This window comes from Ornithorhynchus anatinus, chromosome 10 (genome assembly GCF_004115215.2).
Source record: "Ornithorhynchus anatinus isolate Pmale09 chromosome 10, mOrnAna1.pri.v4, whole genome shotgun sequence".
NCBI lineage: Eukaryota > Metazoa > Chordata > Mammalia > Monotremata > Ornithorhynchidae > Ornithorhynchus > Ornithorhynchus anatinus.
The window spans coordinates 56739223-56764731 of NC_041737.1; the positions used below are offsets into that span (position 1 = coordinate 56739223).

The window sequence follows — 25509 nt, forward strand, 5'->3', positions numbered from 1 at the left end:
TTGGCGATATTATAAAGATGAGACCGGCAGGTTTTGGTGACGGATCGGATGTGTAGGGTGAACGAGAAAGCCGAGTCAAAGATGACACCGAGGTTGCGGGCCCGAGAGACGGGAAGGATGGTCGTACCATCCGCCGTGATAGGGAAGTCAGGGAGAGGACAGGGCTTGGGAGGGAAGGTGAGGAGCTCAGTTTTGGTCATGTTACGTTGTAGGTGGAGGGCAGACGTTCAGGTAGAGACGTCTTGGAGGCAGGAGGAGATACGAGCCTGAAGGGAGGGGGAGAGGACAGGGGCAGAGATGTAGATTTGCATAGAGATGATAGTTGAAGCCGTGAGAGCGAATTAATTCACCGAGGGAGTGAGCGTATATGGAGAACAGAAGAGTGCCAAGAACTGACCCTTGAGGAACCCCAACAGTTAGAGGATGGGAGGGGGAGGGGGAGCCTGCGAAGGAGACCGAGAATGACCAGCCAGAGAGATAAGAGGAGAACAGGGAGAGGACGGAGTCCGCGAAACCAAGGTGAGATAAGGTGTGGAGGAGAAGGGGATGGTCGACAGTGTACAACCTGATTAGGTTGTATCTACCCCAGGGCTTAGTACAGTGCCTGGAACACAGTAAGGGCTTAACAGATACAATTTAAAAAGGGGGAGCTGAAGAAGAGAAAGTGAAGGATGTAAACAACCCGTTCGCGTTAGGACAGGCGTGGGAGGAGGGGAATGGGGTGACTACTGGAAGGAACAGTGGGGTTCAGATTTTTAGGATTGTCCCTTCCTAAAATGTCCCTCTGTCCCTTCCCCAGAGCCCATCACTGTTTCCAGCGGCCAGTGGGCACTTAGTCAGAGGGTGGTCTACCTCCTTGACTGTCTTTTCACAAGCCCTTGTTCCTCTTTGTATGGGAGATTCCCCTGCTCCCTCTCTCAAGGATCACCCTCCTCCTCCTCCCCCCTCCCTCATCCCCACCCCTCTCTCTGTCTCCCAGAGACCCCGCCCTTCCCACCCCACCTCGGGACACAGACAGAGACGACCACCGACTCTGAAACACAATGCAGTTTATTGAAGAGACCTCAGGGAACTTTGCCTTAAGAACCGCGGATGGGGGCACTGCAGGCGGGCTTGGGACGGGGAGGGGGACGAGGGAAGCTGTCCAGCAGCGGGGGCAGAGCACGTGTGACCCCCACAGAAAGCAGAGGCGGTGGGACTCCCCCCGGCCGGAGAGGACGGGACGGGGAAGGAGTCGGGAAGGATGCCTCAAGGGGCAGGGACTGGGGCGGATGCCTTGGGTTCTGGTCGGGCAGATCAGAACTTGGTGGTGGCTCTCTGAGTGAGGCCACTGGCCGGGGCTACGCGGCTGGAGCTACTGGTCCCTCCGACGGCCCTAGACCCGCCGACGCTGGTCACTGCGCCGCTGGACAGGCCACCTCCCACTGCCCGGCTGCTTCCTCCGCTCACGCTGCTGCTCACGGTGCTACTGCTCACACGGCTCCCTCCTCCACTCACGCTGCTGCTCACGCCGCCGGCGATCCCGCCCCGGATCCGGCCTCCAGCCCCTCCGGCTCCTCCGGCCGCGGCGCTGCTGCTGCTGCTGTGGCTGCTGACCATGGCTGCAAGGGGGACATAGGGTTAACCGTGCCCGGCCATGAGACCACAGGGAAATGCTAACGGGAGAGGAACCCTCTGACTCCCGCCCCACCCATTTCCCCACCCAAATCCAGTCCTCTGACATCCAAACATCTGACCCCTCCTTGACCCTGAAGTGACCTTCTTGGGTGTCTACCAACTCTGTTCTATCGTTGTCTCCCAAGCACTGAGTACAGTACTCTGCACATGGTAACCGCTCAATAAATGCCATCGATCGATTGATTGATTAGACTATGATAATCCTGGAGGTCAACAAGTCTATCCCCTGGGTCTCTGGATGGGACTACCCTTCGATTCCCAGCCTGTCTGGAAAAAGGTCAACTGATCTCTATCCCCTTTTTCAAACATTCTCCCTCAATTGAGACTAACTTCAAGCCCTTCCGCTGCAGGTGAAATATATGAGCATTCAGCACTCAATAAACATCATTGACTGACTGGTTGGATGACACTTACCAATGCTGACTTCATTCTGGCATTCTCCGGACATCCTGGGAACAACAAAAAAAAATCAAATCCCTCGAGTGAGTCAGCCTCCAAGGTCTAGGTCTGGCTCTGCTATAAACCGTTCTGCGTCCTCAAGGAATTATGGATTTATTTATACCCATTCTCAGCATTTGTGTCGACTGTACATTCGGTTATTTATTCTGATTTCTCTATTTGTAAATATTTTTTAAATGTCTGGTTCCCCAGTGAGAGTGTAAACTACTCGCAGGCAGGGAAAGTATCCCTGTTTTGTTAAGGACTTTCTCTAGCACTTAATATTGTGCTTAGTGGGTGCCCACTAGATATTTATAACAATAATAATAATAATTGATATTATTGATATTCATTACTAATAATTTAGTGGTAGTAATAATATTGATAATGATGGTATTTGATTTTACTACTACTACTATTATTGGTTCAGGGATATCCCCTCTGAGGGGTCCCAAGATCGATGAGCCTCTCTCCGTCTCGCCTTATCCACAGATTCATTCTTCAACCATTCTGGGTTTGAGCACGTGTCCCTGACTCATTTCGGTCCTGGGAATTTTAGATCTCCAAAACCGGCAGGGAATCCTGGAGATCAACGAGTCTCTCCCCCTGAGTCTCTGGGTGGAACTACCCTTTGACTCCAGGTCTGTCTGGAAGAAAGTCATTTGATTTCTCTCCCCTTTTTCAAACCGGTGTCCCTCAGTTACGTATAACTTCAAGCCCTCTTGCTGCAGGTGAAATCTATTCTCTCTTGCCCCGCCTTCCTTTGTCCTCATTCTCCTCTTCCCCAGGGTGCGTGATCTCAGCTGAAGATTTTACTCTTCCAAGGGAATCAAAAGTTGAAAAGTTATCCGGGCTAGGGCCGGCGGAGCCTACCTGTATTCTTCTCCTTCCAACAGGGTCCTGTAAGTGGCGATCTCAATGTCCAGAGACAGTTTGACGCTCATCAGCTCCTGGTAATCCCTCAGCAGCCGAGCCAGATCATCCTTAGCCTGCTGCAGGGCGGCCTTGAGCTCCACCAGCTTGGCATTGGCATCCTTGAGTGCCAGCTCCCCGCGCTGCTCGGCATCGGCGATGGCCGTCTGCAGGTTGGTGTTCTAACGGAGGGAGAAGATGAGAGTATGAGCAGAGACCCGGCCGCAGAGACAGACTCCTGGGAGACTCCTCCCTTCTTCTCCCCTTCTCTGGGAGCTATTTCCTTTCCGCTCCTCCGCGGGAAATTCAAACATGCCCATTTCTGGGAGAGGCAGCCACGACCACCCTAAGTTTCTGCAGGGAAAAATGGGTGGGCGGAAGAAACCCCACCCCTTCCTCCTCCCCTGGCTCTGATTCTCAGGGTCATTTGTGCACTTCAGCCTGTCTTCTCCTCCCCCTCTATTTGCCTCCTGTAGTCGCCAATGGTTTCCCTTGGAGGAGAGGAAGGGAGGGAACTGGAAAAATCCAGTCATTCAGTTCTCCCCCTTTCCCGGGTCTCTTTTCCCCTTTCCCCTGAAGAATGGGGAGCTCTGATACAGTGGAAGTCTCCCTCTCTCCCTTCCCTCCCCCTTTTCCCCTACAGATGCAGACCACGGGTGAAAAGCCCTCTTTGACCTCTGGAGATAACCTTGGCACAATGTGGGGCATTTAAACATCTGGGGAGGCAAGGTTTTCTTTTTTCTCCCCCATCCCTGCCTCTGGTCTGCTGTGAAACCTCGGGTCCACTGCTCAACCTCTCCGAACTTCCTAATCTTTCCTTCCCACTCCCCCGGTTGGCGAATACGTGATTCGGGCGTACCTGCTTCTTGACACTCTCGATCTCGGCCCGCAGCCTCTGGATCATGCGGTTCAGCTCGGAGATCTCGCTCTTGGTGCTCTTCAGGTCGTCTCCATGGCGACCGGCAGTGCTCTCCAGCTCCCCGAGCTGCGGGGCGAAAGCTCGGGTTATTGGGGTGAGAACTGAGGATCTTGGTGGGGGCGGGGGGGTGTCGCAAGACAGAAGGGCGGCAAGAACAAAGTGCCCCCGAGCACCCTGGGTTGGGCAACCGAAGCACTTGCCAAACGTTAAGGGGGATTGGATCCTCAAACGCGCTCCCGAGCAGCGGGGATGGATGGACAGAAGAGGGTGAAGGGCGGACACAGGGGGCTGGCCTGGATGAAGTCGCCGAGGGGAGGAGGGGGCTCTCCCGGCTCACCTTGGTCTTGTAAAGGGCCTCGGCCTCGGCCTTGCTGCGCTGGGCGATCTCCTCGTACTGGGCCTTGACCTCGGCGATGATGCTGTCCAGATCCAGGAAGCGGTTGTTGTCCATGGACAGGACCACCGACGTGTCGCTGGTCTCCGAATGCACCTGGGACATTTCCTGAGGGCGGCCGACAGAGGCTCGGTTCAAAACCGCCGCCCCCATCCCCACCCCTCACCCCCGGGATGGTCCCTCGCGGACCCACGGGGGAGAGGGAAGGGGGACGGTCCGGGCGGGGGGCGCTAAGGAGGGAGAGGAGACTCACAGCATCGTAGAGGGCTTTGAGGAAGTTGACCTCGTCCGACAGGCTCTCGACCTTGGCCTCCAGTTCCACCTTGGTCATATAGGCTGCGTCCACGTCCTGAGGGAGGGGAGAGAGCGGGAGTTATGAGGGGGCGGGGGGGGAGAAGGGCTGGAGGCTTTGGTGGAAGTGGGGTAAGGAGCCCAGGGGACGGGTCTGAGGAGGATCTGAGAAGCAGCGTGGCTTAATGGCAACAGCACGGTTTGGGGAGTCAGAGGACGTGGGTTCTAATCCCTGTTCCCCCGCTTGTCGGCTGTGTGACCTAGGGTAAGCCACTCAACTTCTCTGTGCCTCAGTTCCCTCATCTTTAAAATGGGGGAAAAGACTGAGCCCCACGTAGGACGACCCGATTATCTTGCATCTACCCCAGCGTTTAGAACAGTGCTTGGCACATAGTAAGCGCTTAGCAAATACCGTAATTATTATTGTTATCATCTGAGAAAGAAAGGCGCAGCTACACCCAACCCAGCCCCGCAGCTTGCAGAAACCGGTCCGGTGGGACGAGATAAATAGAGGGGCGTTCCGGGCCATGGCGGATATGGAAATCGTCCCGGAGCCCCCCGATCCCCTCCCTGCCAGCGCCCCGCAGCCTCGGTTTTGGGGGACTCACCTTCTTCAGGACCACAAACTCGTTCTCGGCGGCTGTGCGTTTGTTGATTTCGTCTTCATACCTGCAGGGACAGAGAAGCGCGGGCTCAGGAGGGGCTCTTCGGGGAAACGGGGCTCAGGTGTGGGGCTCGCTACCTCCCGGAACGAGAGACCTTAGGATGACTCCAGCAGAAGGGAGTTAGGTTAGACCGAAGGCAAGACCAAGTGACAAAGTGGACACTCCACCCGGGAGTTTTAACGCTTCCTCTAAGGAAGGCGAATCCATAACTTCTAGACTGTGAGTCCATTGTTGGATAGGGATTGTCTCTATCTGTTGCCGAATTGTATTTTCCAAGCGCTTAGTACAGCGCTCTGCACACAGTAAGCGCTCAATAAATGCAATTGAATGAATGAATAACTTCCCGGGACCGCCTACTTCTTTCCCCAACAGCCCCGTCGTCCTCCAGGAAACCTTCCCAGATTCATCCCAGCGGCTCCGATTACTGAGATCGCCTCACCCCCCGGGCACTGTGTTCCTGTCCAGGCTGGTATGGGGTCTGAGATGGGTTTGTTTTTTTTTTTTCCCCTGAGTCTGGTGGTTTGTGAGGGTGTGTGCGTGTGTATGAGCGCGGATGCCCATTTTGTCTCCAGAAGACAGGCATGCCTCTGAGGGTGGGATCCAGATCTCCTGTTGTCTCGCCCCTCAGCGTCCAGTACAGTGCGTGTATGTGTTTGTGTGTGAATGTGTGTGTAGGCGCCTGTGTCCTGTCCACCCCAGCAGACTGCTAGCCCCTAGGGGACAGGGACCGAATCTCTTCTTCCTCTTTTCTCCCCACTCAACAACGAGCACAGGGTGCATATGTGTTTGTTAGTGTGCGGGTGTGTATATCCGAGTCTCTGTGTGTGTACGTGTGACCAGCCTTCCCCCAGCAGCCCCTTGAGGTCGGGGACCTTGTCTCCTCCCTGTCCCCGACACCCAAATGGACACCCAAACGTCCTGGGGGACTGAAAAGCCACTCCTCCGGTCCCCGGTCCTCACTTCTTCTTGAAGTCCTCGACCAGCTCCTCCATGGAGGTCAGCTCGCCCTCCAAGCGACCCTTCTCGCTGAGCAGCCCGCTGAGGTGGGACTGCAGGCTGCTGATGTAGGTCTGGAAGAACGGCTCCAGGTTGTTGGTGCCCGTCTTGGATTGGCCTCCCTGCTGCTGGAGCAGCTCCCATTTGGTCTCCAGCACCTTGTTCTGCTGCTCCAGGAATCGCACCTGCAGAAGACAGAGAGTCGGGGGTCAGGATGCCCCTGACCAGCTCTCCCAGGTCCGACCTGGCCTCCCTTCTTCCCCCCTCCTGCCTTCCAGGAGGCTTAGTGACAAGGACACGAGCTTGGGAGTCAGAGGACATGAGTTCTAATTCCGCTCTGCCACTTGTTGTGCTCTGTAACCTTGGGCAAGTCATTTAACTTCTCTGTGCCTCAGTTCCCTCATCTGCAAACTGGGGGAAGAAGACCGTGAGCTCCACGTAGGATAACCTGATGACCTCGTATCTACCCCAGCGCTTAGAACAGTGCTGGGCACATAGTAAGCGCTTAACAAACACCATTATTATTATTATCTCTCTCTCTTCTCCATCCCGTGCCCCACCGCTTCCTTCCCCTTAGCTATCGACACCCCCCAGCTCGGCCTGGGTCCGTCCGCCTGGGCCCTCCATCCAGCTCGGGGATCCCCCTTCTCTAAAGGGGACCCCGTAGGCCCACCCCTCCCGCCCTCAGCCCCGTAACCCCGGGACTGCTTGTAGTCCTCCGGGCGAGCGCTGCCCTCCGTCCTGGAAGCGTGCGGCAGAATCCGGGTGACCCCCTCCTGCCGGAGAGGGGGCCGAGACGCCCCCTCCCCACCCAGCAGAGCGCTGGAGGGAACCGGCCGGGACGGACAGAGCCGAGCGAGATCATCCTCCTCGGAGGGATGGAGGCCCGGAGCGCACCTTGTCGATGAAGGTGGCGAACTTGTTATTCAAAGTCTTGATCTGCTCCTTCTCCTGCTTCCTCACGACGCTGAACTCCGGATCGACCTCCACGTGCATGGGCTGCAGGAGGCTCTGGTTGACGGTCACCTCCTGGATGCTGGCGGGTAAGCCCCCGGAGCCTCCGGGCCCTCCAAAGCCTCCGGGCCCACCGAAGCCCCCAGGTCCGCCGAAGCCGCCGGGTCCCCTGAAGCCCCCGGCGCCGCCACCGAAGCCCCCGGCCCCTCCGCCGAAGCCCCCGGCCCCTCCGCCGAAGCCTCCTCCGAAGCCTCCTCCGAAGCCTCCGCCGAAGCCCCCGGCGGCTCCGCCCATGCCCCGGCCGCCGCTCCGGCCGCCACCGAAGCCGCCCCCGGCCACGCTGCCCCCGGCCACGCTGATGGAGATCTTCTTGTTGCCTCCCAGGCTGTAGAGGCTCCGGCTGCCGAAGCCCCCTCCCATGCCGCCGTAGCCGGCGCAGGCCGACATCCCGCTGCCCACGGCCGCTCCTCCGGCCCGGGAGCCGGAGGTCCGGGTGGAGCTAGTGGTCACCACGGCCGAGCGACCGCTGAAGGTCCGGCTGGCTCCGCCGCTGCTGCCGCTCTTGGAGGCGGTGGCGAGGGTGGCTTGACGACTCATGGCGAGTTATTCCGAGAGAGGCGGGAGATGCGGAAGGTCCTAGGGCTCGTGTGGGCTCTGATCGCCTTCTGCAGGCCCGCTGTCCGGCCACCCCCTTTTATAGCGCGGGGCGGCAGGTCTGCGGCGTCCCCGGCCGCGGCTTAGAGGGCGGGTTTGCGGGGTTTGGTTTGCCCCGCGGCTACGAGCTGATCCGGGCCTGGGCGCGGGCCAGTGGCTCCCGTCGAAGGGCGCTTCGGAGTTTACTCACTTGGAACCGGATCCCGGCGGAGCGCGGTTAAATCCGCAAACGGCCTGACTCCCCGCTTCGGCCCCTCGAAAAGGGAGAAATCAGCAGTTCTTCCCCGGGCGCCAGCCTCGGCCCCCGTGACCCCCACCCCGACCCCCTCCCCCGGGCACCCCGACACGCTCTTTACCCCTCTGCCCGGTGCAGGGGTCGTCCTCCCTTCCTGCCCCGTCCCCGCCATTCGCTGAGAAGACGGGTGGGGAGGGGATAAGGAAAGAAGCCCCCTCTTCCCCCAGACTGTAAACTCGTTGGACGCAGGGAACGCGTCTGTTTAGTAGTGTAGTGTACTCTCCCGAGCGCTTAGTACAGTGTTCTGCACACGGTAAGCTCTCAATAAATAGGATTGACTGACCAGAGCCCATCGGGCTCGTGGTCATCTCTCTGCCGGGGCTCCACGGCCAGTATAGTCTAAGGCTGGGTCTAATCCCGGCTCCGCCACTTGTCTGCTGTGTGACCTTGGGCCAGTCACCTCACTTCTCTGGGTCTCAGTTCCCTCCTCTGTAAAATGGGAATTGAGACTGTGAGCCCTACGTGGGACAGGGACTGTGTCCAATCCGATTTGCTTTCATCCGCCCCAGTGCTTAGTACAGCGTCTGTCACATGGTAAGCCCTTAACAAATACCATTATCGTTATTATTATTATTATTATTATTATTCACGGGCTGGGGAAGCTGAACCACTGCTGGGGAACTGAAAGATTCTGGAGCCTCCTCCCTGCATCTCCCCTGGACATCCCTGTGCCCCAGGACTGGACCAAGCCTCTGGTTTCCATATCCGAGTACCCATGTCCAGGACGGGACCCCTACGGGTTCAGATGGGGGGGCCCAAGGCTGGGATCCAGACCCTTCAGGCCCAAGACATCTGTGTTTGCTCTTAGTACAGTGCTCTGCACTCAGTAAGCTCTCAATAAACACGATTGAATTTAATTTAGCTTTCTCCTAGGGCTTCTACCCTAAAGATCCGGATCAATCATTCAATCAATCAGTCAGTCCATCAACTGACCCATCAACTGTTTTTTATTGACTGCCGCACTAAGCGCTCGGGAAAGTGCCTGCATTAACGGTGGAGACGAGGTTCATTTGCTATGCGTCCTCTTCCGTCTCCCCGTCCCACCGGCTCTTAGAGAAGTATAGGCTCCCCCAGCTTCGGTCACCCGTTCCCCCGGTCTCACTGGCAGAGGCAAACAGGGAGAGACAGAGACATGGCAAGAGAGGAACAGAGGGAAACAGAGTCAGTGAGAAAGGTCGACACAGATGGAGGTAGGCGGAGACACAAACAGAGTCCCAGGGAGAGACCATGAAAAAGAGAGAAATGGAGAGACAGTGAAAAAGAAGGGTGAAGAGAGATAACGAGGAGAGAACGGAGACCAAAAAACATTGAGAGAGATACAGCAAACACAGTGAGAAACCGACCAAGAGGCATAGTGAGAGGCAAAGACCCAGAGAGGCAGTGAGACAGAGATCCGGAAAAAACACTGAGAGACAGAGACTTAGAGGGAGACGGTGTGAGACAGAGATCCAGTGAGACAGAGACCCAGAGGAAGAACCCACGGAGACCTAAAGAGAAACAGAGACAGACCCAGAACGGTGGTGAGAGACAGAGATCCAAAGAAACAGTGAGGGAGAGGGACCCAGAGAAAAATGAACCAGAGAGCCAGACAACTAGAAAGAGACAGAGATGAGAGGTCTCTTGGGGCAGAGACACCACAGGAAAGAGTGTGAGACAGAGATCCAAAGAGACTGTGGGTTAGAGACCCAGCGAGAGACAGTGATAGATGGAGACCCAGTGAGGGACCCAGAACAAGAGATGGAGATGGAGAGACAGGGTCCCAGAGGAACAGAGACAAAGACTCAAAGAGACAGTGAGAGATAAAGACCCAGTGAAACAGTGAGGGACGGAGAGACAGTGCAGATAGAGACCCAGAAAGGGACTGTGAGAGACAGACCCAGAACGAGCCAGGGAGAGACAGAGACCATCCAGAAAGCTCTACATTGCCCAGGGGGCATTGTATCTCTTGGGGCAGACTGAACCCCCTTGGGGACCCCCCCCCCTTCCCGAAAACCGTCCTTTTCCCAGGCGTTTCTCCCCACGACTCCAGCGACCTTTCAGGAGAGGTCCTCTCGGCTGACCCAGTTGCAGAGTGCTGAGGAAGCCGTTTGGGATTTAGGAGTTAATCTGCGCGTTCCCCAGGGCTCAGGGTGAGGGCTGGGCCTGGGTAATCCCGGCCCTTCCCAAACCCACGCGGCCGCCATTCCGCTTGCTAAGCTCCTGCAGACCCAAGTTTGCACGAGCATTCTTCCTAATCTCCCCCTACCCGTCCCCTTCGCCCACCTTCCCTCCATGCTGCCCTAGACTGTAAGCTCGTCCCTCTAGCTTGTTGTGGGTAGGGAATGTGCCTGTTTATTGTTATGTTGTCCTCTTCCAAGCGCTTAGTACAGTGCTCTGCACACAATAAGTGCTCAGTAAATAGAATTTACTAGACTAACCGACTGACTGCCCCCCACCCTTTCCTTTCATCCATACTACTCCAAGAACCCCAGACACTCCCTGCCCATCTCCTTTGTCCACCTCCTCCACACTCCCCAGATGCCCCCCCATCTCCTTTATCCCCGACCGCCCCCCCGCTGCTCAAATGCCACCCCATTCACCCCCTTTTTCCACCCCCTTCCACAGTCCCCAGATGAGCGTGTCCACACTTGCCCTCTTCATCCACCCTCCTGCATGCTCCCCAGATACCCCTTCTGCTCCTTTGGCCAAACAAAGGGTTAAAAGAAGTCGGTCAGTAAATCGTATTTACTGAGTGCTTGCTGTGTGCAGAGCATTGTACTAAGTGCTGGGGAGAGTACACCACTTCTCTGGGCTTCAGTTCCCTCATCTGTAAAATGGGGATTGAGACTGTGAGCCCCAGTGGGACAGGGACTGTGTCCTACCCAATTTGCTTGTGCCCACCCCAGCTTGGTACAGTGCCTGGCACATAGTAAGTGCTTAACAAATGCCATCATTATTACAATTTAACAATAGACACATTCACTGCCCACAGTAAGTTTACAGTCTAGAGGAGGGGACAGACATTAATATAAATAAATAAATTAAAATACACATATGTGCAAAGCAGGATTTAATATTCCTATTCGCTTGTGGACAGAGATCATGACTTTATTTTTTTGAGTAGCTAATTTTTATGGTATTTGTTAGGCGCTTACTATGTGTTAGGCACTGTACTGAGTGCTGGAGTAGATACAAGTTTATCAGGTTGAATGCAGTCCATGTCCCACTTGGGGCTCACAGTCTTAATCCCCTTTTCACAAATGAGGTAAGTGAAGCACAGAGAAGTTAAGTGACTTGCCCAAGGTCACACAGTAGACAAGGGGCAAAGTCGGGACTCAGGTCCTCTGACTCCCAGACCCATGGTCTTTTCACTGGGCCACGCTACTTCTCAATCAATGTGACCATTTTCAATTTATCTTCTTTTGTCTGAAATCTATTTTAATATGCTCCCCCCTACTAACTGTATGGCCCCTGAGGTCAGGGATAATGTCCACTCTATTGTACTCTCCCAAGATCCTGCTACAGTGTTCTGTATACAAAGGGTGCTCAGTCAGTACCATTAATTGATGGATCGATTACTTTCTGCTCCCAACGACAGTACTCTTCACGCAGTAGGGGATTAATCAATTAATCAATTATTCAGTTGAATCATAGTTTCATTATCGTCCACTCCCAAGCACAGTGATCTGCATAGAGTAGGCCCTCAATACTGACTGACTGAATTGAGGTTAAGCTGTGTTTCAGCCCTCCACCCACTCAAGATCCAGGTCACAGTGCTGGGAGGCAGAAGGAGGCATGTCAAAGGGAATAGATGGTGGGCTCAGAATTAAGCAAATACCAGGAGAACATCACCCGTTCTACCACTGGCAGGCTGGGGTAGGGACTGGTTGTGTAGCCAGATCCTCTGGAGATCTTCCGTCTCATTGAATTTCTTCATTCAGAGTTAGCTCTTCCGCTGTTTCACTCAGAAGGACCTGCTGCTGTATGTATTTCCCTCCATGTGGTTACTATCTTAGAATAATAATAACAATAAGGGTGGTATTTATTATACGCTTACTATGTGCCATGCACTGTACTAAGCCCCGTGGTGGGTACTAGCAAATTGGGTTGGACACATTCCCTGTCTCACATAAGGTTCACATCTTAATCCCTATTTTACATATGAGGTAACTGAGGCCCAGAAAAGTTAAGTGACTTGCTCAAGGTCACATAGCAGTCAAGTGGAAGAGCCAGAATTAGAACCCAGGTTCTTCTGACTCCCAAGCCCGAGCAGGATCCAGCATAGCCTAATGGCCCAGTCAGGGGCTCTGAGTTCTAATCCCTGCCCTTTCCTTTCACCCGCTGTGTGACTTTAAGGAAGTCACTTTACTTCTCTGGGTCTCACTTTCTTCCTGTGTAAAATGGAGAATCATTACCTGCTCTCCCTCTCCCTTAGACTGTGAGTCCCATGAAGGGACAGGGCCTGGATCTGATCTACTTACATTGTATCTTCCCCAGAGTTTAGCACAGTACATGGCATAAAGTAAGGCTTAACAAATGCCAAAATCATCATTTTTTTATTATTATTACCCTAGAAGGGATTTGAGCATTTGCCTATGGTGTGTGCATGCTTGTGTTCGTGTGGGTGTGCGTGTGTTTATGTGTGGTGGTGAGTGGGATGGAGAACACGCCTTTCTCCCTTTTCCAAAGAGTGGGGAAGAAGCAGCAGGATCTCCTTGCCCTGAACCCTGCTGAAGTCACACAGGACATTACCAATCCCCAGAAGCAGCGTGACCTAGTGGATAGAGCATGGGCCTGGGAGTCAGAAGGTGGTGGGTTCTAATTCTGAATCCACCACTTGTTGGCTGTGGGACCCTGGGCAATTCACTTCGCTTCTCTGTGACTCACTTACCTCATCTGTAAAATGGGGGTTACAACTGTGAACTCCATGTGGGACATGGACTGTGTCCAACCTGATGATCTTGTATCCATCCTAGTGCTTAGCACAGTGCCTGGCACATGGCCAGTTCTTAACAAATGTCATTAAAATAAGTTTCTCCACTAGATGTTCCACCAGGGGACCTGGGGCTTGGTTCTGGCTGGGCAGAAGTAGCCCAACCCTGGCAAGACGGTGCCGATTCATGTCTTGGTGACTTTCCAGGGGGCCGGGCCAGGGCCCTCCCCTCAATAGAAGCTCAGCCAATCACTGATGCAGAGGTTCCCTGAGGAATTAAATAAACATAACAATTATGGCATTTCTTAAGCGCTTACTAAGTGCCAAGCGCTGGGGTACATTCAAGACTAAACAGGTCAGTCATAGTCCCTGTCCCACAAGGGGGATCACAATCTAAATGGGAGGGAGGACAGGCATTAAATCCCCATTTTCCAGGTGAGGAAACTGAGGCCCAGAGAACTGAAGTGATTTGTCCAAGGTCATACAGCAGGTAAGCGGCAGAACCGGAATTAGAACCCAAGTCCTCTGACTCCAAGTGTCTTTCCACTAGACCACACTGCTTCTCGAGGTTGTGCTCAATTTGTGTGGCTGAGAGGGGCTGTGGAGGGGGGACCCTGGCTGGGTCCTTCCTGTCTGGCACGCTCCTCGCCCCCCCAGATCAAAGCCACCTCTTCCAGGAAGCCATCCCTGATCCACTCAGCCCCTATTTCCTCCTCACCTGCTCCATCCCTCCACCTCCAGCGACATCCCTCTCAACCCCCCCGCCAACCGTGTCTGTCCGTGGGGAGTGTCTGTGGATCTGTCTTGCCTTTTCAATTAAACAGATCCACTAACAGGACTGAGCTTCCCCTTTAAAGTGGAAGCTGATTGCGGGCAGGGGGTGTAACTCTTCTTTATATCGTATATATATATTCATTCAATAGTATTTACTGAGCGCTTACTATGTGCAGAGCACTGTACTAAGCGCTTGGAATGTACAAATCGGCAAATATATATATATATATTATACAATATCGTACCGTTAGTTATGTACCCTCCCAAGCGTTGAGTACAGTGCTTTGCACACAGTAGTTAATAAATACAGCTGATTAATTGACTCCACCGTGCTTTTCCAAGCGCTCAGTTCAATGCATCCCATCTAGGAGGCTCTCAGCAAATAGTATCGCTAAAGCCACTGCTAGCTGCCTTGCCTATGGGCCTAAAAACCATACCTGGCAGGAAAGAGAGGAGGAGAGGCAGAGGTAGGAAACGGATCCCTGAAGCCACGGCCTGAAGAGTTTAGCTTTCCTCCTTTCCGGCACCTTGGACAGCCTCAGACTCACAGTGGAGTAATCGACCTTCCACCGCGTCCCCCGCACTCCCCAGGCAGCGGAGTGGAGTCTGGATTAGACAGGGGAGAGGGTGGAGGCAGGGAGGCCAGCAAGGAGGATGATACAATAGTCAAGCCCCTGATCCAGTCTGGTGGACAGAAAGAAAGGGGGTGGAGTCTAGAGATGCTGTGGAGGTCCAAGCTCTATTTATTGATGTTGTACTGTCCCACCCTGTACCTGTTGAGAGATTAAATGGATGCCTTGACCCTTCCGGGTGACTACACCCGGTATAGGTGACCCTTATGCCCGCTCCAGGATGTGGGGGAGGGAGAAGGAAGGGGTCATCTGGTCACCAGGCAGAATCGCGAGGGAGAATCTGTGTGTCCATTTCATTTCCGATGAAGTAGAAGTCGATTATCCTAACGTGGGACCTCTCTGATTCCATGTAAATACCTACTCAGTGGAGAAGCAGTGTGGTCTAGTGGATAGAGCACGGGCCTGGGAGTCAGAAGGACCTGCGTTCTGATCCCAGCTCGGCCACTTGGGCAAGTCACTTCACTTCTCTGTGCCTCAGTTACCTCATTTGTAAAAAGGGAATTAACCCAGTGAGCCATTAAAAAATACCTGGATGGAGCTGTATTCCTCGCCCCTGATTGCCTTTAGTCCTCAATTCCGGGTCATTAAGGAACAGTAGGGAATCTGCCTATTGCCTTCAGGAACCAATCCCCATTGATAACACAATACCATAGGGAAAATAATTTCGACTTTTAACCCCTCAATTTATGACAATTATATTGCTTGTATCCACCCCAGCGCTTAGTATAGTGCCAGGCACATAGTAAGTGCTTAACAAATTTCATCATCATCATTATTATTTTATGCCGGGTGACTGAAAAAGTTCATTCATTCAGTTGCATTTATTGAGCACTTACTATGTGCAGAGCACTGTGATAAGCGCTTGGGAGAGGACAATACAACAATATGTAGACACATTCCCTGCCCACAACGAGTTTGTGGTCTAGACTGGGGGGAGGGCGGGGATACAGACATTAGTATAAAAAAAAGACAGATATATACATAAATGTTGTGGGGCTGGGGGCGGGGGGGAGAACAAAGGGAGCAAGTCAGGGCGACCCAGAAGGGACTGGGAGAAGAAGAAAGGGGGGAGGCTTAGTCAGAGAAGGCCTCCTGGAGGAGATGTGCCTTCGATAAGGCTTTGAAGGTGCGGCGGGAGAGTAATTGTCGGATTTGAGGAGGGAGGGCGTTCCAGGCCAGAGACAGGACGAGGGCGAGGCATCGGTGGAGAGATGGAGGCACGGTGAGAAGGTTAACATTAGAGGAGAGAAATGTGCGGGCTGGGTTGTAGAAGGAGAGTAACAAGGTGAGATAGGAGGGGGCAAGGTGGTGGAGTGCTTTATAGCCAATGGTGAGGATTTTTTGTTTGATGCGGAGGTGGATAGGCAACCACTGCAGTTTTTTGAGGAGTGGGGTGACGGGTCCTGAACATTTTTGAAGAAAAATGATCCGAATAGCAAAGTGAAGTACGGACTGGAGTGGGGAGAGGCAGAAGTCTGGGAGGTCAGCAAGAAGGCTGATGTAGGAATCCAAGCGGGATAAAATGAGTGGTTGAACACTAACGTGATGGCAGTTTGTATGGCGAGGAAAGGGCGGATTTTAGCCATGTGGTGAAGGTGGGACCGACAGGATTTAGTGAGGGATTGAATATGTGGGTTGAATGAGCGAGAGGAGTCAAGGATAACGCCAAGATTACGGGCTTGTGAGACGGGAAGGATGGTGGGGCCGTCTACAGTGATGGGAAAATCAGGGAGAGGACAGATTAGAATATCCAACACAGAGAGGGTGCCCTTCGTGTAAGGGTGAGATTTATTAGGATTTAGAATCTGTGGTGGCCAGTTGGTGGGTGGGACACTCTGCCCACCATAGGCACCCCATACAGCGCTCTGCCCACAGCAGGCGCCCACTACAGCTCTCTGCCACAGCAGGTGGCCAGTACAGTGCTCTGCCCAGAGGCAGGCATCAGTCAATGCTAGCGATACTGACAGCGAATGAGAGTCAGAGACAGAGATGCAGTGAAACGCAGTGCAGTTTTATTAGAGGGAGATACCCAGAGACCAAAGAAGGCAACGGCATGTCATGTTATATACAAAGGTACAAAGTTGCTTGTACCGGGCACTAGTTGCCAGGGCGGGTCGGTGGGCATCGCTGGAGCCCCATCTCTCCACTGAGCCTTGGGGGAGCCAGCACCGGACCGGACAGGACTCGGAAGTGTCCGGTCGTCTTCTCGCTGGGGTGAGGGGCGGCACCCGCTCTGAACCGGGTCAGAGACCCTAGGTCAAGGGCAGGGTGGGGCTAACCCCCCAGGGGGAATTTCCCAGCTGTAGAGATGAATCCGTCCCCCGATGACGTCTAATAAGTGCATTCATTAGTGCACACTACTAATTCCCGGAGGCTCTTCCAGGGGGCAGAGCAGAGAGAAGGAGAAGATCGCGGAGACGGAGCTGTTTGCCTGGAGCTGCGAGGCGTCGAGGGCAGGGGCGGGAGGTCAGAGATGCCGCTGACCGGGATGGATGGTGCGAGGGGCGGAGGCCGGAGGGGAGCCGTCAGCGGTTGGGGGGTTAAAACTGGGTGGTGGACCTCTGGCTGGTGGTGGTGGTCTGGACGATCCGAGGGGCGGGCACAGAGGGCACCACGGGGACCGCGGTGGGCACCGCGGGCACCCGGCTGGCGACGGGGGCTACGCCGACCGCGGGGACCCTGGCGGGGCCCACGGGGGCGACTCCGCCGACCACCACGCTCTGGCCCACCCGAGAGCCGGAGCTGACTCCGGTGCTGACGCTGGAGCTGACTCCGGTGCTGACCCCGACGCTGCCGCCGCCGCCCACGCGACCCCCGGAGACCACCGTGCTGCTGCCGCCCACGCGACCCCCGGAGACCACCGTGCTGCTGCCGGCCACGCGCCCCCCGGAGACCACGCTGCTGCCTCCGCGGACACCGGCCGAAGCGCTGCTGCTGCTGGAGGCGCTGCTGACCATCGCTGCGAGGAGAACGGGAGGGGGTCACTCACAACGCCCTGACTTGGGCCTCCTCCCCACTAATGATAACGTTGGTGTTTGTTAAGCGCTTACTATGCCCAGAGCACCGTGCTAAGCGCTGGGGGAGATACGGGGTCATCAGGTGGTCCCACGTGAGGCTCCCCATTTTACAGATGAGGTCACTGAGGCACAGAGAAGTGAAGTGACTTGCCCACAGTCACACAGTTGCCAGGTGGCAGAGCCGGGATTCGAACTCATGACCTCTGACTCCCAAGCCCGGGCTCTTGCCACTGAGCCAACACTGCCGGACTCCCCCTGGGTCGGACACCCCTAGACCCACTTCGTCGTTTCCTGCTAGTCCTTGGAATTTATTTTTAGAGCCTGTGTCCCCCACTGAGACGATAGGCTCCTTAAAGGAAGCGACCGTATCTGCCAGCTCAATTGAGTGGCCCAGTGGAAAGAGAACGGAGCTGGGAGTGAGAAGACACACTACCCTGCTGTGTGACCTCGGGCAAGTCACTGAACCTCTCTGGCCTCAGGTCCCCAAGATTGGGAATCTCTGCTCTCCCTCCCTCTTAGACTGTGAGCCCCGTGAGAGACAGGGACTGTGTCTAACCTGATTATCTTGTAACCTTAGTACAGAGTAAGCGCTTCAGAACAGCGCTCGGCGCTCTGAACAGTGCCTGACACATAGTAAGCGCTTAACAAATACCGTTGTTATTATTAATACATACCGTTGTTATCATTATTATTACTGTTACTCTTCCAAGAGCTTAATGCACTGCTCTGCACAGAGTAGGCATTCAATCAGTACTGTTGATCGATGGATTGATAAGGTGAGAAAAGCCCCAACTCAAACCTCCTCTCACTCCACCCCTCGGGAATGTCACCCAGGAGCTCAACCCTCCCCGAAAGTCCCGTCCTCAGACGTCCCGCCCAGTGGCCTGGTCTTACTGGATTTGGTCCAGCTCCACCGAAAGAACGGGTGGGTTTCAAACACAGACCTGTACAGGCCGTCTAAGATCGAGACACTCACCAATGCTGCACGTGCTCTGGCATTCTCCAGACATCCTAAGCGATAAGAACAGAGAGAAAAGATTCAGGAAATCTGTCCAACTCACCGAAATGCCTCCCCCTGGGCCGCCCACCTACCAGAGAGAATGGGGCTTGAGCTGTAACGTGAGGGACTAAGGTGAGACCTCCAGAAAGAACCTGAGATACTAGATGGAAGATGTAGACTCCTTTTCCCTGGAGAGATGCCCCTCTCTGCTCCCTAGCGCACTGTTCCCCGGGTGGAGGGATTAGAACAGGTCTGCTCGGGGGCAGGGGGATGGACGAGACGACCTCCGGCGGGACCCTCTAAGTGTGCCCACTTCGCACCTGCACTCCTCTCCTTCCAGCAGCTTCCTGTAAGTGGCGATCTCCACGTCCAGGGCCAGTTTGACGTTCATCAGCTCCTGGTAATCCTTCATTAGCCGGGCCAGATCCTCCTTAGCCTGCTGCAGGGCGGCCTTGAGCTCCACCAGCTTGGCATTGGCATCCTTGAGTGCCAGCTCCCCGCGCTGCTCGGCGTCGGCGATGGCCGTCTGCAGGTTGGTGTTCTGGCGGAGTGGGAGGAGGAAGATCAGGAGGAGGAGGAGGGACAGCGAGCCCTCTCACCTGGGTGGCCACCTCTCTCCCACCTGTCTTCCCTTCTGCTCCCCCAGCCTTCTGGCTGGTCCTTGGTGAGTCGCCTCTTCCAGGAAGCTTTCCTTGATTCCACCTCCCTACCTCCAACCCTGCAGCCCCCTCCTTGCCCCGCCTCCAGTCCAATCAGAGGAAGCCGACCGCGCCAGCCTGTCCCACCTGCTTCTTGACGTTCTCGATCTCAGCCCGCAGACGCTGGATCATGCGGTTCAGCTCGGAGATTTCGCTCTTGGTGTTCTTCAGGTCGTCTCCGTGGCGACCAGCTGTGCTCTCCAGCTCCCCAAGCTGTTGGGGGAGGAAGGAGGATTTGTTTAGACCAGGAGGATGTGTTGGTAGGGGGGACGGAAAGAAGGTAGTCTAGGACCTGGATGGGGGCGGAGGGGTCAGGGAGGCTCCCCCAGCAGAGAAGAGACCCACCTTGTGCTGGTACAGGGCCTCGGCTTCGGCCTTGCTGCGCTGGGCGATCTCCTCGTACTGGGCCTTCACCTCGGCGATGATGCTGTCCAGGTTCAGGCTGCGATTGTTGTCCATGGACAGAACCACCGATGTGTCGCTGACACTCTGCTGGGTGTGGGACATCTCCTATCGAGACATAAGATCGACCTCACTCAGCCTCCGTTTCTCAGCTGTGATGCTTCTCTGTTCTCCCTAAAGGCACCCAGATTATTTCCCCCTCGGCCCCCAGCCTCAGAAACCAGCACTGGTTTGGGCTCCCAGGACCCCCAGGAAATGGGGCAGTAAGACTAACAAAGTCCAGGTGTGGAGTCTAAAACAAATCAGGCAGGTCGCAAGGTAATCGGAAAGAAGGTCTAAGGAAACCACACAGGAACTAGAAAGTGTGTCTGAGATACATCGGGGGGTGCAGGAAATTAGGAGGTCAACCTGAAAGAAATCAGGCAGGGGGCCAAAAAGAAATGAAATCCACATCGTCCTTTCTCTCCCTTCTGTGGGATTTCCCTGGACCCCTAGGTCTGAGCAGGAAACTCTGATGGGGCTGGGGACAGAGTCCTGGGGGTCCTGGGGGCTCAGAGTCAAGGGAATCTGGGTCAGAGGGTGGCCCAGATTTGAGAGGACGAGGGTCAAGGGACATGGGAGAGAAATAAATGACTCCTGTGACCCTAACCCCAACCCTACAGCCTCAATCCCACCCCTCCCCAGACCACAGTGATAACAGGGACTGAAGACTCACAGCATCGTAGAGGGCTTTGAGGAAGCTGATCTCATCCGTCAGGCTCTCCGTCTTGGCCTCAAGCTCCACTTTGGTCATGTAAGCAGTGTCCACATCCTGGTTTGATGCCGGGGTGGGGGGAGTTTGGGGAGGGGGGGAAGGTTAGGGAGGAGATATGGGGAGCGGCATTATTAATCAGCAGTTAGCAAAGGCCACAATTCTAGCCTGAAAGTTTCTTGAGAGCAGGGATCACATCTACTAACTATTAAGTCTCCCAAGCGTTTAGCACAGTACTACGCCCACTGTAGGTGCTCAGGAAATGCTACTGATGGATTGGTTCTCCAATAAACTAAAAGCTCGATGGCAGAGGTCATGCCTGCTCTCATATTTTCCCAAGAGTTTAGTGCACACTCTAAACTCTCAGTAAGTACCAGTGATGGACACCTATGATTTGTCTACTGTATTACCCCTCAAGATCCCAAAGTCATCCTGACTCTTCCCAACTCCCCGCCCCTCTGGATCCCCCTCCCCGAGCCGCTCACCTTCTTGAGGACCACGAAGTCATTCTCAGCGGTGGTGCGCTTGTTCACCTCATCTTCATACCTACAGGGCAGAAGATGCGTTCAGATTCCTGGGCCGAAACAGTGGGACCGTGTTCCATCCCCAAACATGGATTTCCCCTCTTCTCCAGGCCCTGGATAACTGGCCAAATTCCCAGCTCTGATATTACCCGCCCCACCCCCCCACCCCCCGACCCCTTGGCAGAGAGGATCTCTCCAATCCAATGAAAACAACTCTCGATTGCATGTGTGTGGATTATTCTCAATGTGGATTAACCACAGCTGGGAGCCAGCCTTTCCCACCCCTCTCCCTCCCATGCCCACTTGAGGAAGGGGCTCTCCCGACTCCTCTGACTCTGGGCTATGTCTCCTCATCGCCCAGGCAAGATCCACCCATAGAATATTGAATGGGCTGGGAACGGAGTGGGAGACTCTCCCCCTCTAGACTGTAAACTCATTGTGGGCAGGGAATGTGTCTGTTGTTAGATTGTACTCTCCCAAGCGCTTAGTTCAGTGCTCTAAACATGATTGATTGATTGACTCTCCCCCAACTTAATTGGTGACTCATCCAAGGGAAGCAGAGACGTTTCCCCACAACACACACCATCCCGGGGACTCCCGGGGATTCCCCACTCACTTCTTCTTGAAGTCCTCCACCATGTCCTGCATGCTCTTCAGCTCATCATTCAGCCGGTCCTTGTCGCCGAGCAGCCCGCTGAGGTGGGACTGCAGGCTGCTGATGTAGGTCTGGAAGAATGGCTCCAAGTTGTTGGTGCTTGTCTTGGAATGGCCTCCCTGCTGCTGCAGCAGCTCCCATTTGGTCTCCAGCACCTTGTTCTGCTGCTCCAGGAACCGCACCTGTGGAGGAAGAGAAAGCCACATCAGCACCAACTCCACAGCACTGACGAGGGGTGGGGGGAGGACTGGAGACTCTGGTCACCTTGGGAGGGCCATCCCTTCCCCCATACGTCCTACTTCTGCCCTGGACTGCCCTCCCTCCTCAAATCCGACTGACAATTACTCTCTCCTCCTTCATAGCCTTATTGAAGGCACATCTCCTCCAAGAAGCCTTCCATGACTAAGCCCTCCTTCCTTCTTCTCCCTTGCCTGTCTGTGTTGCCCTGACTTGCTCCCTTCATTCATCCCCCCTCCCAGCCCCACAACACCTATGTACATATCAGTAATTTATTTACTTATATTAATGTCCGTCTCCCCGCTCTTTGAAGACTGTAAGCTTGTTGTGGGCAGGGAATGTATCGGATATATTGTAACATTGTACTTTCCCAAGCACTTAGTACAGTGTTCTGAACACACTCGTGATCTCACGGCACCCATACACATCCCATCAATTAAGCACTAATTCTTATCCATTTCCTTTTTACCTTCCTGTTCCTTTCCAAAAGGTTTTTTAGTGTCTGCCCTCCCCATCAGAACTAAAAGATCTCTAAGGGCAGAGATCATGTCCCCTCAGTCCTCCAGAGTATGCTCTCAAGCATTCCATTTAGTGCTCCTCGCCCAATAAGCACTCAAAATATACTACTAATGGACTGAGAGATTGATCATGGGGACAAACGCTCAGCACAGTGTTAGGCATACTAGAGTTACTCAGTGCCATCGATTGAGTCAATATGAGGACAGACACTTAGTGCAGTGTTCTGTACATAGTAAGAGCTCAATATTATTATTCACTGGTCAAACATTTTGCAAACACAGAGACGGCTACTTAATAGAGAAGCACTTAGTGGAGAAGCAGTATGGCCCAGGGGAAAGAGCACAGGCCTGGGAGCCAGAGGTCCTGGCTTGTAATCCCAGCCTCGCTACTTATCGGTTGCATGACCTTGAGCAAGTCTCTTTTCTTCTCTTCTCTTTGCCTCAGTCACTTTATCTGCAAAATGGGGATTCAACATCTGTTCTCCCTCCTTCTTAGACTGTGAGCCCCATGTGAAGCCTGCTTACCTCATATTTACCAGAGTGCTCAGTACAGTGCTTGGCATATTAGTAAGCATTTAACAAATACCACAATTATTCTTAGAACAATCTGATGGGTACTCAGTAGTTGGTTGTTACTACCACTACAAGCCCAAATATGGAGCCGCATTTTTCGGGAGGGTTATGAGATCTCCCCCACCCCCATGGGGTCTGAAAGCTGTTGTTCAGTCGTTAGGGAGGAGGCATAAACCCCCTTTAATGAGATTCCATTCACTGGCATTCTTTACTTTCACCAGTGGCTGAAGTCACCACTTCAGATATCCTTCACTTTCCCCTCATAACACCACTAACTTTTCCCCCTCTGACATCCTTAACCTCACCCCCGATGACCCTAACTTTCCCCCTCTAATTGCCTGCCACGAAATTCTTGTCCCTGAATCCAGACCCACTGATATTTCCAATTTACTCCGACTTCTAAGTAGCTCAATCCCAGATTTACTCCCTGCTGGGGGAACTAGTCTTCATTTTATTTGTCTAGAACCTTCCCCCCCACAGCTCTGATACTGCCTCTCCACCATCCTTTTAATGGTATTTGTTAAGCGCTTACTATGGACCAGCACTGTACTAAGTGCTGGGGTAGATACAAGTTTATCTTTCAGAAACCTTTTTCTTAAATGGTATTTGTGCTATGTGCTAGGTACCGCATTAAGCACTAGAGTAGATACAAGCTAATCAGGTTGGATGCACTCCATGTCCCACATAGACCTCACAGTCTTAATCCCCATGTTACAGATGAGGGAACTGAGGCCCAGAGCAGTGAAATGACTTTCCCAAGGTCACATAGCAGAGAAGTGGCAGAGCCGGGATTAGAACCCAGATCCTTCTGACTCCCAGGCTTGTGCTTCATCGACAAGGCCATGCTGCCCTGCGATGGCTGCATGTGAGGAACAGCAATTCTATGTTCTCCACTCCACACCCCCTCTGCTATTCTGCAAGCCTCCAACCTGTCCTTTGCAAGCTGGGACAGTCAAGGCTAAAGAACCTTAATCCTTTCCATCTTTCTTCAGGTTCTCATTAATCTGGGCTTGGACCTTTGCTTCCTGAAGATAAAGTTTCTTCCTCTATGCTGCTCAGCAGTTCCTCCCCTTGTCAATCACTCTTTCCTACATCAGTCCTTCCTTTGCCTGTCAGTCATGTCTCTCCATCAATTGCACTCCCCTCTGTTAATCACTCTTCCCTCAGTAATCAGTCTTCCTTCTTTAAATTACTCTTCCCCTTTTGATCACTCTTCCCTAGGTCAATCATCCCATTCCCTGCCAATCACTCCTCTACTGTCAATCACTTCCCCCCCTCCATTATTCACTCCTCTCCCATAAATCACTCCTGTCTATCCACTAGCACACCTCCACCCAGCAGGTCTTTCCCCCCACTGCTGTTAATCACTCTTCCCCCTGTCAATCACTCCTCCCCTGTCAACCACACCTATCTAGTCTCACCTGAGCTGACCCCACTGTGTGCTAAAACATCTCACCCCAGTAGGGCCTTTTCCCCCTCTTCTGTCAATCACTCTTCTCCCCGTCAATCACTCCTCCCCTGTTAATCACTCCTATCTAGTCTCACCGGCTGAGGAGACCCCACTGTCTGATAACACATCTCACCCCAACAGGGTCTTCCCCCCCCCCCCCCCACTGCTTGAGCCCTGAGCTTGGGTCTCCCCTAGAGTGTGGAGAAGCCTGGAATGGACATTTAGGAATCGCAGCATCCCAGAGACCGGATGCGCTCCATCTCTGTTCGTCCTATTCCGGCGTGGACCTACCTTGTCGATGAAGGTGACGAACTTGTTGTTCAGTGTCTTGATCTGCTCCTTCTCCTGAGTCTTCACCATGCTGAACTGAGGGTCGATCTCCACTTTGAGCGGCTGCAGAAGGCTCTGGTTGACGGTCACCTCCTGGATGCCGGCGGGATGGCCCCCGGGGCCACCGGGACCCCCGAAACCTCCGGGTCCGCCGAAGCCACCGGGTCCGCCGAAACCTCCGGGTCCGCCGAAGCCCCCAGCGCCGCCACCGAATCCGCCAGCTCCCCCGCCAAATCCGCCGGCCCCACCGCCGAATCCACCGCCGAAGCCTCCGCCCAGGCCCCGGCCACCACCACGGCCGCCCCCGAAGCCACCGGCCCGGGAACCGCCCCCGGACATGCTGCCCCCGGCTACGCTGATGGAGATCTTCTTGTTGCCACCCAGGCTGTAGAGGCTCCGGCTGCCGAAGCCCCCTCCCATGCCGCCGTAGCCGGCGCAGGCCGACATCCCGCTGCTGATGCCGCTCCCGCTGGAGCGGGTGGCGGACGACGAGCGGGCAGCGGTGGTCCGGGTGGAGCTGGTGGCCACAACGGCCGAGCGGCCGCTGAAGGTCCGGCTGGCTCCGCCACTGGCCTTGGTTGCTTGTTGGGCCATTGGTTCGGTGTTGTTGCTGGAGAGAGGTGGGAAAGAAGTGGAGCGATGAGAAGCCCGAAACCTACTGAATCCAGGGAGAAGGCTGGCCTTTATATAGGGCTCGGGAGCCCGGTGCCAGGGAGGGGCGGGCACGAGACAGCGGGAGAGTTCGGCCCTAATCCACAGCCTCCCTGGGATGGGCCTCGCCAGCAGAAGTAGGCCAGCGGTTCCCCAAATCCGGCCCGTCCCCGCCCTAATCCCCAATCCT

At 54.4% G+C, this 25509-nt stretch overlaps 2 protein-coding genes across 2 annotated transcripts; both read right to left on the reverse strand.

Annotated features, from left to right (window-relative positions):
* Window positions 1–1120: 1120 nt before the first annotated feature.
* LOC100073951 (keratin, type II cytoskeletal 3-like) lies at window positions 1121–7843 on the reverse strand. The gene is made up of 9 exons (XM_039913398.1): window positions 7190–7843; window positions 6257–6477; window positions 5240–5300; window positions 4594–4689; window positions 4284–4448; window positions 3887–4012; window positions 2989–3209; window positions 2092–2126; window positions 1121–1601 (listed from the first exon to the last, which is right to left on the reverse strand). The coding sequence occupies exons 1-9, from the start codon at window positions 7841–7843 to the stop codon at window positions 1297–1299; spliced, it is 1884 nt and encodes a 627-aa protein (XP_039769332.1). The 3' UTR covers window positions 1121–1296.
* An 8660-nt stretch (window positions 7844–16503) lies between these two features.
* On the reverse strand, window positions 16504–25272 carry LOC114814569 (keratin, type II cytoskeletal 3-like). The gene is made up of 9 exons (XM_029072927.2): window positions 24630–25272; window positions 21522–21742; window positions 20867–20927; window positions 20346–20441; window positions 19574–19738; window positions 19316–19441; window positions 18851–19071; window positions 18507–18541; window positions 16504–17472 (listed from the first exon to the last, which is right to left on the reverse strand). The coding sequence occupies exons 1-9, from the start codon at window positions 25260–25262 to the stop codon at window positions 17054–17056; spliced, it is 1977 nt and encodes a 658-aa protein (XP_028928760.1). The 5' UTR covers window positions 25263–25272; the 3' UTR covers window positions 16504–17053.
* Window positions 25273–25509: the final 237 nt, after the last annotated feature.

Bases quoted from the DNA above. Each gene is read 5' to 3' on its own strand.
- LOC100073951 (XM_039913398.1), bottom strand. From the start codon at position 7,843: ATGAGTCGTCAAGCCACCCTCGCCACCGCCTCCAAGAGCGGCAGCAGC. The intron at 6,478-7,189 runs GTGCGCTCCGGG...TGTCTTCTGCAG, and splicing joins TCGCCACCTTCATCGACAAG to GTGCGATTCCTGGAGCAGCA. The intron at 3,210-3,886 runs GTACGCCCGAAT...TCCCTCCGTTAG, and splicing joins TCGAGAGTGTCAAGAAGCAG to AACACCAACCTGCAGACGGC.
- LOC114814569 (XM_029072927.2), bottom strand. From the start codon at position 25,262: ATGGCCCAACAAGCAACCAAGGCCAGTGGCGGAGCCAGCCGGACCTTC. The intron at 21,743-24,629 runs GTAGGTCCACGC...CTTCCTCCACAG, and splicing joins TCGTCACCTTCATCGACAAG to GTGCGGTTCCTGGAGCAGCA. The intron at 20,442-20,866 runs GTGAGCGGCTCG...GCATCAAACCAG, and splicing joins ACTTCGTGGTCCTCAAGAAG to GATGTGGACACTGCTTACAT.